Source organism: Papilio machaon, chromosome 18 (assembly GCF_912999745.1).
Source record: "Papilio machaon chromosome 18, ilPapMach1.1, whole genome shotgun sequence".
In the NCBI taxonomy this organism is placed as follows: domain Eukaryota; kingdom Metazoa; phylum Arthropoda; class Insecta; order Lepidoptera; family Papilionidae; genus Papilio; species Papilio machaon.
In genome coordinates, this window is record NC_060003.1 from 3,034,004 (window position 1) to 3,047,549 (window position 13,546).

Here is a 13,546-nt window from a genome sequence, read left to right on the forward strand (position 1 = left end):
TACAGATCAGTAAACGGTTACTTTACTATGGAACAAGGACATTGTGGAAACGTTCCTATTATCAAAAATCGGGAGAAACAGAAAACTACCAAGGAAAAAAACAATAAAACGTAAGCAAAAATAAAAACAAAAAAATATTATAAAAGACAAAACAATGTTAATATACATCAGGTGCATACCAAATTCTCAGGGCAAATGACATGTTTTGACAAGTTTAAAATTTGACATGTGTTAACGTCAACTTCAAAATTAAATTATTTGCGCCAAAACGCATTTTCGGCATCGGTTGGCGGCTTTGTTTTTATTGTTGCTTTCAAGCAATATTTTCGAACATGTCTAAGCGTAATAGTGTAGGAAATACTTTGTTTAATTATTTTACTAGAACACCTCCTAGCACCAAGAAGTTGAAACCAAATAATGAATCCAATACCGATTCTTCCATTACAAACTTAGACAGTCCAAAATCGTCAAAAGTTGAAAGTATGTAAAGTTACTTCACGTAAAATGCATTTGATTAAACATTGATGATCATAGCTATATTATAATTGTTTGTGTAAAGGTAATAAACGTGAAAGACAACCGACACCTTCCCCTGATGTTAACAACACTTTGGACGACAGCGACGAAGACATTCCAGTTTCCTCTAAAAAAAGAAAAAGGATACGCCTCAATCCGGTCGATTCAGATGATTCTGATGCAGAGAACAAAGGTAATGGTCGCATGTACAACTAAGTCTATGGATATCCATCCTAGTTAAATTATTTATCTTATACTTATAAAAGGCAAGCTAACAGTTTAATATATTGGTAAACTCACAAACAAGATTATTGTTAAGCATTTTAACATAGTTGAATGGCCTCCATTTTCTGCAACTCTATGGCTGGTTTAACATTTACATTGGTATAGAGGTTGTCATATATCTTAGGGGGTCGGAACATTGATTGTGTCGCTGTGGAGACCACAATTTAAGTTGTAAAGGATTGTGGGAGTGGGCACTGCGTAGCACACAAATGATCTTGAGCAGCCAAGGTATTTAAAACCATGTATACCATTCAAAGTGTGATTTATTTCAGAGGTTAAAACACCATCTAAATCAAAAGATACATTGCATAAAAGACTGCAAGACAGTTTTAAATATGATCCAAATGAATCACCCAAAAGTAGCAAAGATAAAAAGGCTTCTGTTAATGGGTAAGAGTGCATTTGTATATTGTAGTGCAATAATATTAATTTAAGTTTTCCCGCATAAAAACAGTTATTAAATAAATTGAAATGTAGTAGAATTTATTAATAATCAGTAATAATGTCTTGTCATCAGCAAATCAAAGATTCAAGCAAAACCAATTGAACAGGAAACACCAGCAGCAACAGAAGATGGGGACTGGGTTCACTGTAAGATAGATTGGCTCAAACCTGAGAAGATTAGAGACGCTAATAAGAGGAGACCAGATCATCCAGATTATGATCCCACAACATTATATGTGCCGCCTGATTTTTATAATACTCAAACTCCAGTAAGTAAAATATATATTTAAACAAAGTTTATAAATTCCGTTAAATTAAAAATATAAAAATTGAGAATATCCCAAGTGATTTAATTATTGATGTAAATTATTCCAAATGAATAATGCCTTTTGTTGATTTTTTATAATTTTTTTTTCATCACCATCATTAGCTCACTATACGTCCCCATTGAGGGTCTCGGAGCCTTCCCTAAGTTAGGGGTGACTTGGTCATAGTCAACCACACTGTCCAAGTGCGAGTTGGTTGACTTCACACATATCATTAACTTACTTTTCAAATATGTGCAGCATCACAAAGTTTTCCTTCACCATAAGAACGTCGGATAAATGTACATATGTCAATCGAAATTCAAAAAACACATTGGCACATGGCGGGATCCATACCCAGGACTTGCAGATTTCAAGTCAGTGCTTAACTCCTGAGCCACTGACGCTTTGTTTTCATGATTTATTTTAATATAAATGACATATCAAATATGGACATTTATATCACAAAAATCTAATATATAAAATTCTCGTGTCACAGTTTTCGTCACCGTACTTCTCCGAAACGGCTTGACTGATTCTCATGAAATTTTGTGAGCATATTCAGTAGGTCTGAGAATCGCCCAACATCTATTTTTCATTTTTTTTTTAACTGCGCGCGGACGGAGTCGCGGGCGACAGCTAGTAAAATATATTAATACTTTAGTTTTTAAAATCTTAATGTGATATAAATCATTTTACATTGAAAAGTATGTTTCAGGGCCATAAACAATGGTGGGACATGAAGTCGGCTCACTATGACTGTGTGTTATTCTTCAAAGTGGGCAAATTCTATGAACTTTATCATATGGATGCAGCAGTTGGGGTCAATGAACTTGGCTTCTCATACATGAAGGTATGAATACATACATACATTTTGTTTTATATTACCATTGATTACTACTTCGGAAAGACCTCATACCCCTCATTCCCATAGCAAATAGTAGTAGATGGCTATAGTTTCTGCAAAAACAGAGACAACAATATGTTTTAATACAAGTATTTTTGTAATTGAAATCTATTTAAAAACATTAGTGTTGTAAAGTTTTAGAAAATATATAATCCATATCTTTTACTTAAAAAAAAATTTTAGACATGATAATTTTACTCATCACATACTTGTTAAGGTTCTATGTATGGATCGATGGATGTTTATTACATATGTATATAATAGCGAAACAAATCTCGATGAAATTCGACAAAGATGCAGAACATAATCTGAAAGAAAATGCGGGCTAATTAAGTTTCTTTTTTAATACCGCGAGGATTAAATCGCGGGAAAAAGATAGTATTAATATTAAATATAATAATAAAATCATCATTTACCTTTTAGGGTCAATTTGCTCATTCTGGTTTCCCTGAAAGTGCGTATGGTCGTATGGCATCTACATTAGTATCGAAAGGATACAAAGTGGCGAGAGTCGAGCAAACAGAGACACCAGAGATGATGCAAGAGAGGTGCAAAAAGCGTAAGTAACATTGAGTTAGACAAAAAAGTAATTCACCTCATCTCAGAAGTTCTGTTTTGTTTAAGGAATTAATTTTAATATATGTGAGAATTTTAGTCATATTTTATTAAATCTATTTACTACTATTTATAAAATATATAAATCAAAATTATAATTATATTAATGTATTCAACTTTAAATGTTGAAATTAAAATAATTGTGCCTAAATTTTCAGTGATAATATTTTGACAATGTTGTAATTTTTCATATTTTTTTGAAATGTTTTTTTAGAACTTTCGTGAGACATAATAATTAATTAATTAAGAACGGCTTAACTCACGTGTGATCGTCCGGTGATGGCATCGACTAGTTACGGACCCTTCGGGGGTCCATCTTCAAAGTAAACACTCGCCCTGAAGATGGGACCCCCAATGGGTCAGAAACTAGTCAGTGCCGTCACCGGACGGTCACACTTGAGTTAAGCCATTCCTAATTAATTACTTGTAGAACAATGTTTTGAGTAACAATAAAATAAATATTGACAAATTAAATTTACAGTTGGTCAAACGAGTAAAAACGATAAGGTTGTTAGGCGTGAGATCTGCCAGGTGTCTGTGCGAGGCGCTCAGGTGTGCGGCTTGCAGGACCCCGGCCCTGCAGACGCCACCGCCGTCTACCTGCTGGCTATCGCTGAAGAGGTATTTATTAGAATTACATTGAAAAAAAAAATTCAGCAATTTTTTTCAATTTTGATCCTTCCAAAGCCGGATACAATAAACTACTACAACTTTTAACATATAATTCGTTATAATTACTCCATATTGTGTTATTCTATGTATTTATGATTATTTTCTTGGTTAATACAGTCGAACCTGGATAAGCGATAGTCCAAAGAACCTTGATATTAGGTTTCTGGTTGACTCGAGTTTCTCGCTAACGGTGGTATTCCGTCCGGATCGAACAATGACACACTCATTGGAGTGTCTCGTATATCTAAGTTCAACTGTAAAACCTAAAAGCTTCTTTAAACTACGTCCAAAACAATAAGCTTGTTCAAGTATTATTAGAACTGATGTAAATTAGTGAAATATATATTTTTACCTTTAATTAATGAAAAAAAAAAGTAATTTTTTTTATTGTAACATCTAGGAGTGCAACAGTTGCAGTACATACGGCGTGTGTTTCGTGGATACGTCAATAGGGCAATTCCACCTCGGCCAGTTTCAGGATGATAAGCACAGCTCCAGACTTCTCACCACACTCGCTCACTTTCCACCGGCACTGGTATTATATATAATTAAGCTAAAAATCTGTTTGTATGCAACAATCTCTAAAACATAATCATACTGTAAAAAATACAGTTAGACGTTTTTTTAGTTAAATACGTGTTTTAACCCTTTGACAACTGCTGATTTATATCAGGGAGGTGAACGTGGTTTTATGTTTTACCCTTAAATATGTATCACCAAAACTAGTACTTTCTATTTTTTTTGGGGTCTCATTTCGGAACCAATCATGATTTCTGGTAATGTCTAATATCAGCATTAAAAGGGTTGACATATGATTTAGGTAAAATGTAAATAGAAATACTATATCTATGCTTTTTGTGATAGGTCAAATATATTTTGTCTCGATTTTTATAACTCTACCGACAATCATTTGTGACTTTATTTTGTATAGTTTTCACCGATACATAATGTCTTAGTTCGAGTATGTTTAAATAAATAACAAATTTTAAAAAAATAACACTTTGTGTAGTCTTGAAAAAGTTATTTTCGTTTTGAACTAATCTTTCATAATTTTAGTCATAGTTTAATTTTTTTTTACAGTTAGTATACGACCGGAAACACACGTCAGGTCGTACTGTCAAGTTACTAACAACACATTGTCATAGTGCACGTCGCGAGCCATTGACCATGTGGTCACCTGACAAAACTCTCAAAACTCTCTCGGAGAAGTACTACAGAACTAATGCAGATGGAACCTGGCCAGATGGACTGAAAAGATTCTTACATGAAGGTCAGTAATTATATTTAAAAACCAATGGTCGCCCGTGATTTTGTCAACGCAGAATTAAAAATAAAGTGGCTGATAATATTCCCGCATATATCAACTACCTTCCTGTTAAAATCGACATACAAATACGGCATGTTCTAGAAATATGATTTTTTGCAACAATACTTACAGACATTCCAATTTTAATAATTTTATAGATATAGGTAGATAAACTATGCACAAAACTTCATTCAAATGTAGTAATCTTCAAAAATCAAACTAGGAAAAGGTTAAAGGTAACCGTTAAGTACATTTAGTATGTCTTCATTTTCTTTATATTTTGTCTTTATTTTCTCCTTTTTTTTCTCATTGTAAGCGAAACATTGTGATTTTATGCGAAATAAAGATCTTTAAACCTATTTAGATCTAGATATATACAGTAAGGAACGGCATGCCAGACTAAATAATTACAGCCAAATGAAGTAATCCTAAGAAAACTATAATTTCATCAAAATCTAAGAAAGCAAAGGGTACAAACATTTTTTTTATAATACAAAATAGATATAAAAATTCCTTACAGGTGATGCATTAGGTCTAACTCCAGCTACCGAATGTTATTTAGCCATAAAAGCTCTAGGCGGTTGTGTTTCATATCTAAGTCAATGCTTACTCGACATACAAATACTAGACATGGGTCAGTTCACTGAATACTGCCCACCGGATGTTGTAAATATGACCTTAACACCTGAGGATAAGGCTCAAAATCAATGGCGCGGTGGTAATACTATGGTATTAGACGCTATAACATTAAGGAATCTAAGAATTGTTAATGATGAAGGATGTTTGTATGATAAATTGAATTTCTGCTCCACTGCTATGGGTAAAAGGTGTGTATGTTTTTTTTTTATGTTAAATAGCATTGTTGGTTTTTATTATCTGTTATGTTTGTTATTTGACACCTTATACAAGTCTCCTTTATTTTTTTTTAATTTCACGTTTTAAACATTAAAACATCCTGTATTTTATGGATTAATACACTTAAATCTTAACGGTTTTCCATTTCCACACTCAATTTAGTGTGGATAGTTGATATTAGTTCAATCATTTTTTTTTAAATAATTTTTTTTATTATTTTTCTTTTTAAATTCATGTATAATTTTCCATGATATTATTAAAATTATAATTTCAGATTGCTATACCAATGGGTGTGCTCGCCCAGCTGTAGTCTGGAGGTGATCAAACAACGACAACAAGCTGTCAAGACATTGCTCGACAACCAAGAACTATGTCAAGATGCTAAGAATATCCTCACCACATTACCTGATTTAGAAAGACTTCTGGCAAAGTAAGTAAAAAATATAACAAAGTATCAATTTTAGAGTTCTCACCGCCGTAAAAAGTGTACAGAAATATCTTATCATTTCTCTGTCTACTTCAAAGAGAATGAAAGGGAAGGTAATATGGAAATATAATTGTAGAGCAGATTTGCTGTCAGTCTTTCAAGTATAAAGTGATATTTGCAATATATTTTATACATGTACTTTAGCAGTGGGAATCTACTTTAATATGTCTATCTTATTATTAAATCACTTTACAGAGTACATGCCTTAGGCAACTTAAAACGGTCACAAAATCATCCAGATGCTCGTGCTATCTTCTACGAGGAGAGAACTTACTCGAAGCGTAAAGTTCTAGATTTTATTTCAGTATTACAAGGATTTACTGCCGGTTTAAAACTGAACGAATTATTTTCCGACACTGAATCGGAGCTATTGAAGAAATTAACACAATTCGCACCAAACGGAAAGTTCCCTGACTATAGAGATACGTTGAAATTTTTCAAGGTAGGTTAGAAATCTTACTAATATTATCAACGCGAATGCTTAGATGGATGGATGTTTGTTTGAAGGTATCTCCAAAACGGCTCAACGGATCTTGATGAAATTTGGCACGGTTGTAGAACATAGTCTGGAAGAATACATAGGCTATTTATAAAGTTTTTTTTTTAATGTCGCGCGGACAGAGTCGCGGGCGACAGCTAGTTATTTATATTGAAAAATTCGAAGCTTCTGGCGCCATCTATGATAAATTAAAAGATAACTGTGTTGTTTATTATAAGATATGTTTTTTAAAAACTTAGATGTCTATAATACAAGTATATTTTTTTAGAAGGGAAATAAACTTAGTTTATATATTTATTGAAGTTAGATATTTATTGTTTGCTATCTGAATGGATTAAATGAGTTTATTATTATTATTAACTAGCTTTTACCCGCGACTCCGTCCGCGCGGAATAAAAAAATGCACACAAGATAAAAAAGTTCCTATGTCCGGCTCCTAGTTCTAAGCTACCTCCCCATCAATTTTCAGCTAAATCAGTTCTACCGATCTTGAGTTATAAATAGTGTAACTAACACGACTTTCTTTTATATACATATATAGATTGAATTTAGTGGTTTTAATTTTTAGGAAGCATTTAACCAACAAGAAGCGGAGAAGGAAGGACGTATTTTACCAGGTCGCGGTGTCGATCAGGAATACGACGCCGCACTGGCTGAGATACAGCAAATACAAGATCAACTTAAACAATATCTTGTTGAACAAGAGAAGTACTTTAAGTGTCGAGTTAGTATTGAATTTGCTACATTTGAACTTTGTTGATTTAATGTAAATGTTTGTATTTAAAAAAAAAATAGACCGTTTATTTCAAGATAAATCCTCCAGTCCTACAGGAAAATTGACTTAATGTTAACAAAATAATAAACATCTGTTTTATATAAGCTAATATTTTGTATTTTAAGATCTATCTGCAATTTTTAAATCTGTTAAAATTTTAAATAAATATATTACAGTCAAAATCTGTTATAACGACATCGAAGGGACTACTCATATTGAGTCGTAAAAACCGATAGTTGTAACAACCGGTGACAGGTATTAATAGGAAAGATATGTATATAACATTCAGCCAGGACCTTTGATTTTGGTCAATTTAACCGGTATGTTGTTCTAAACGATGTCGCCATAAACGGTTTTGACTGTATTTACGAAATATTGTTTATTCCAGTTGAGTTACGTGGGCACGGACAAGAAACGTTACCAGTTGGAAGTGCCACAGAACAGCGCGGCCAAGGCAGGCTCTGAATATCATCTAGAGGGTGCTAGAAAAGGATTCAAGAGGTTTTCCACAGCTGAGACCAAGGTTATTGTCTAACTCTGGATATGTAATATTTTTGACAGAAAATATTGTATCAAATTTCGTTATAATTGTAAAATTGTAATTTTTTGTTAAAATAATTAGTAGTTCAAAAAAATTTATAGCGCCATCTAGCGGTACTAATCATTGATACGTAGGCCTAATAGATGGCGCTATAGAAACTATACATACTCACCGAGGGGCTCGGAGCCTACCCCAAGTTAGGGGTGACTAGGTCTTTTTTTTTTTTTTTTTTTTTTTATAGTCAGGAAATGCGTTTACGCACGCCTACGCCGGGCTGTGCAATGGCGTAGGGAGTGTGGGACTCGCCGGCCACAGAAGGTGACCGGAATACCCACTTAAACCTGACTGCCCTCTAACGCATTATGGCGGGCGCCACGGGAACGCTTTAGCTTTCTTCCGTGGCCCAGGGGTGACTAGGTCTTAGTCAACCACAGTCAAGTGCAGGTTGACTTCACACATATCATTGAATTTCTTCTCAGATATGTGCAGCATCACGATGTTTTCCTTCATCTTAAGAGCGTCGGATAAATGTACATATGTAAATCGAAAATCGACAAACACATTGGTACATGGCAGGATTCGAACCCAGAACCTGCAGATTGCAAGTCAAGTGCTTAACCCCTGAGCCACCGACGCCCCCGTAGTAATTTTTTTTTTTTTTTTTTTTTTACTTTGAGAAATATACCTACTTAAAAATAGCTTTTGTTTGAGTTTTTTTCATTAATTTAACTAAACTGTAAATCATTCACGTATTTTCCAGAACTTCCTCGCCCGTATGATAGCTGCTGAGGATCATAAGTCGAGTATACTCCGGGACTTAAGCCGGAGGATATTGGAGAAGTTCTCATCTCACTACACGCAGTGGGAGGCTGCTGTCAACTGCCTTGCGACCCTCGACGTACTAATGTCACTCGCTGAGTTTGCACGACAGCAGACGGGCAATATATGCCTTCCTGATGTCACATACGACAGTAATACTACGGTAAGACATAGTCTGACAAAGTTATGTGACCCGGTGGGTATAGTTAACTATTAGGTTACTAAATAATAGACCGAAAAGTACAATATCTAATACTATACCATCTACCTAATTAAATAACTTACAGCTATGTTTATATAAAGCGAGTAATCTACAGTCAAATTGTTAGCAGTTTTTCGGGTCATATGGTTTAAATGAAAATGTAACTTTTTATAAATAAATATATTACATACATACATACATCTCACCACTGGGTCATAAGTCAAATTAAGTTATGACAGCTCACTAGCGCCCTCTGTCAAAATCTTTTTTTTGTAATGTAACTGTTTATGTTATTTTTCGCGCCTCACTGGCTAACTGTATATAGTCATACAAGTACCACACTTGTATGACTATATACATGGCCAGTGGTCAATGTCAAAAAAGTGTCATGGCTTCCTTGTATTGTACTCGTCTTGTAATGTTTTGTCATTTTTTATGTGTATGTAGGATTTACTTATTTTCTAATAGAAATTATCCAGCAGCGATCCATCCGAAATTATCCATTGAACGTGGTAGGAACTGATTTAAATATTTTCGAACTGATATATTTTATACAATGAATTTAATATAAAAAAACAAGATAAAAATCCGAATATGATGTAAAAATGTATAAGATATAAAACAAAACGTCAAAAAAAATATATTTTATAAAAATGTCCAAAATGGCTGAATCAAAAAGGCCGCAACACGTCTCTCAGATGATCATGTTTGACTAATCTGAGCAATTTAAGTGAACTTTGATAGTCAAGGAAATAAGATTTTTTTTTTCATTTTTCAGCCATACATAAAGATAGTGGAAGGTCGTCATCCATGCATACCTATAGTGAATGAGTTCATCCCTAACGACACATCGCTAGGGGATGGGGGTAGCCTGTTGTTACTGACGGGGCCCAACATGGGCGGCAAGTCCACACTCATGCGACAAGTTGGATTGTTGACTGTGCTGGCACATCTCGTGAGTTTAGTGACATCTTTTAATAAGGTTTATAATTTACTAGCTGTCGCCCGCAACTTCGTCTGTGCAGAATTAAAAAAACCCAATAAATAGCCTATGTGTTCTTCCAGACTTTTTTCTATATCTATGATAAATTCCATCAAGATACGTTCAGCTGTTCCAGAGATACCTTCAAACATACATCCATCCATCCGTCCATCCATCTAAACATTCGCATTTATAATATTAGTATGATATGTGCCGCTAACCGCAAAACTATATTTGTCTAACTTTTATGTCTGACATTTCCCATTTAGGTAAAAACTGAAAATTATTAGATAAAAATCATATCCAGTTGTGGATTTAGTTGTTTTACAGAAAAGTAATTTAGCTCAGATTGATGACAGATTTTTGGGTCTGTCTACATTTATTAGCTCTAATTATAACCTCAAAGTATTCATTAGACCTATACCCGAGAGTAATGAACAATATATTTTTTTATTTGACATTATAAATCCATGTTAATTAACATTTGGTATCCAGGGTAGCTATGTACTAGCTGAGGAGTGCAGCCTCAGTATAGTGGACCGGATCTTCACACGACTGGGTGCTGCAGATGACATTCTGTCCGGACAGTCCACCTTCCTGCTGGAGATGAACGAGACAGCGGCTATTGTGAAACATGCTACTCATCACTCGCTAGTATTGCTCGATGAGTTGGGTAAGAGAGACAGAAAAAAATTATGTCCTTAGAGTAAATTTAGTATGAGAAATCTTTTTTTTAGACCATAGACATCGGCAGTAATAGATGTATTGCCTACTTTAAATTGACAAGAGGTGACACTGCCTTCCCCTTATCATTTCTTTTCCTTATAAGAAAAGGGTGTGAAAGGAAATAGGACTAAATTTGGATCTCCAGAACGCAGTCAGACCTATCCTGACCTGTCTTCTGTATGCTCGTTGTATTGCACCAGTCGTGCAACAGATGTTGATGCGTCTACCACTGTTACCACTGTTAAATTTACACTAAGGCTTTTACTTAGCGCTTAATTAACCCTTACAGGACCATAAAATTTCCAAGACTAAATATGTCAATACAACACAATATTTTAGCTAAAATAGCTTAACACAGTTTTTATTTTATTCATTCAGAAACACATTTGCTGCTTTGGACATACGTTTTATTTTGACATTCAGTAAAAAAAATCGATTAAATAGTAATTCAATAATCGATAAAGTTTTTTGTAGAAGGGAAATATATTTCTTTTGAGCGTGAAAGTGTTAACAACTGAATATGTCAGTGATTTTCCTGTTTGTTGTAAAGGTCGTGGTACATCAACGTATGACGGTACAGCTATAGCGTGTGCTGTGTGCGCTGCGTTAGCGGAGCGCGGCTGTCGCTGCGTTTTTAGTACGCATTATCACGCCCTCGTGCGTTATGTCGCCGCACTGCCCGGACTTACACTAGGACATATGGTAAATTAATATTCCCCACTATTAATCGTCACTCGAGGGTTAATTGACTTGCAATCTGCAGGTCCTGGGTTCGAATCCCGTCATATAACAGTGATTTTTGATTTACATATGTACATTTATCTGACGCTCTTAAGATGAAGGAAAACATCGTGATGCTGCACATATCTAAGAAGAAATTCAATGATATGTGTGAAGTCAACCCGCACTTGGCCAGTATTGACTATGACCTAGTCACCACTAACTAGGGGTAGGCTCCGAGACCCTCAGTGGGGATAATGAGCTGATGATAGTGATGATGATGAATTTTAAAAAAAGTAACACAATATTCCTGCACATATCAGCTTCCAGTGAAAATCATAGTCCAGTCGTTTGGAATATTACTCGGAACAAATGCAATTTGCGGTCAGAAAGTCAACAGTCATCATTCACTTCACTTTTTACAAAAAAAGAAAACGGGGTAAAAATGATCCTATGTCCGTTTCCTGGTTCTAAGCTACCTGCCCACCAATTTTCAGTCAAATCGATTCAGCCTTTCTTGAGTTATAAATAGTGTAACTAACACGACTTTCTTTTATATATATAGATTTGGCATAAATTACCCGTATTTTCAATCACGTTTCACTATTTTTTCAATTCACTTTAAATCAAAATCCGTTCTATTATAAAAGCAACTATTACCTATTTCTTTCAAGGCCTGTATGGTAGAGACAGAAGAAACAGACACAGATGATATACCAGAAGAAACTATAACATTCCTGTACAAGTTGACTCCGGGCTCTTGTCCCAAGTCCTACGGTTTCAATGCAGCCAGACTAGCCGGGATACCTAAAGACATCACTCAGAGAGCTCAGCGTATATCCAGGAACTTGGAGAAGGAGGCGACATGTGCAAGAGCATTTAGAGATATATTTAAGAATACAGATGCTAGCAGTTTGAGAGAACTGTTATCCTCTTTGACTATATAAACAGGTATGTTTTGATTTTTAATTTTGTTTTCTGAACTAAATGGTCATTATCATAGGCCTTTTGTTGTGATATTTTTTTTTTAATATTTTCTGGCCTAGATACTAGTCCTTTTAGCCGTGTTTTGATAAATTCCCTATGTGTTGTCATTTACAATCAAAATGTTATTTAGAAAATAGACTTTCGATTAGATATCAAAGTTATCTGACCAAGACATAAGTCAAACTAAACTATGATAGCTCACTAGCGCCCTCCTGTCAATATTAAAAAGTGTTACAAACTCCTTTTCGTATTAGCTGTCATGTTTTTTTTCTTTTATGTTATTTTCTATGCCCATGTAGGTTTTATATATTTCTGTTAGAATGAACTAAGAAACCAGTGCATCTCATTAGGACAGGTTTTTGACTATGGCTGTCATGTCACTTCTTATGACTATTTAGGTGTCATATATTCTGGCAGGACTAACCGCGATAGTAGCGCCTTTCTCAAAGACCCAGATGAACTTGTTGCGCTATATTTATGCTGTGTATAGTTAAAATTACATGGTTTATTAATGTCTAAAACATATTTTAAAAAACATTTTCTATTCGTTTACTTTTGATAATATGTGATTATCGTTTTTTAGAAATTACTTTCTTTTTTAGAATATAAGTTTTTATGTCATTGCCTAATTCTTAAATATGATTATTGTTGATTTCTTAATACTAACGTTACAACAGAAATTCCATTACCTTAGGTTTCAACTGTCGAAGGTCTTGTACAAAACATTGTTTTCTTTTTTTTAATAGAACAAAAGGGAGGATAATATTAGGTCCTTACATATGAAATTGGCGTTTTTCGTACGGGCCACTTTAACCACGAATTTCTCCTCTTTGGTAAGGAATTCCAAATTCAAATTTGTACAGCTATAGGCTCATGTATTTGTGGTTCGATGACCGTCATTCA

General features: G+C 34.4%; 1 protein-coding gene across 1 annotated transcript; it reads left to right on the forward strand.

Annotated features, from left to right (window-relative positions):
- The first annotated feature begins 271 nt into the window (after window positions 1-271).
- LOC106709764 (probable DNA mismatch repair protein Msh6) lies at window positions 272-12,603 on the forward strand. Its single transcript, XM_045682148.1, has 19 exons — window positions 272-480; window positions 560-709; window positions 1,074-1,191; window positions 1,319-1,514; window positions 2,269-2,403; window positions 2,881-3,016; window positions 3,554-3,693; window positions 4,145-4,279; window positions 4,825-5,014; window positions 5,571-5,877; window positions 6,180-6,335; window positions 6,588-6,834; window positions 7,460-7,615; window positions 8,055-8,189; window positions 8,968-9,189; window positions 10,007-10,183; window positions 10,706-10,883; window positions 11,487-11,638; window positions 12,331-12,603. Exons 1-19 carry the CDS (start codon window positions 333-335, stop codon window positions 12,601-12,603), a joined length of 3,351 nt encoding a protein of 1,116 aa, XP_045538104.1. The 5' UTR covers window positions 272-332.
- The last annotated feature ends 943 nt before the right edge of the window (window positions 12,604-13,546 follow it).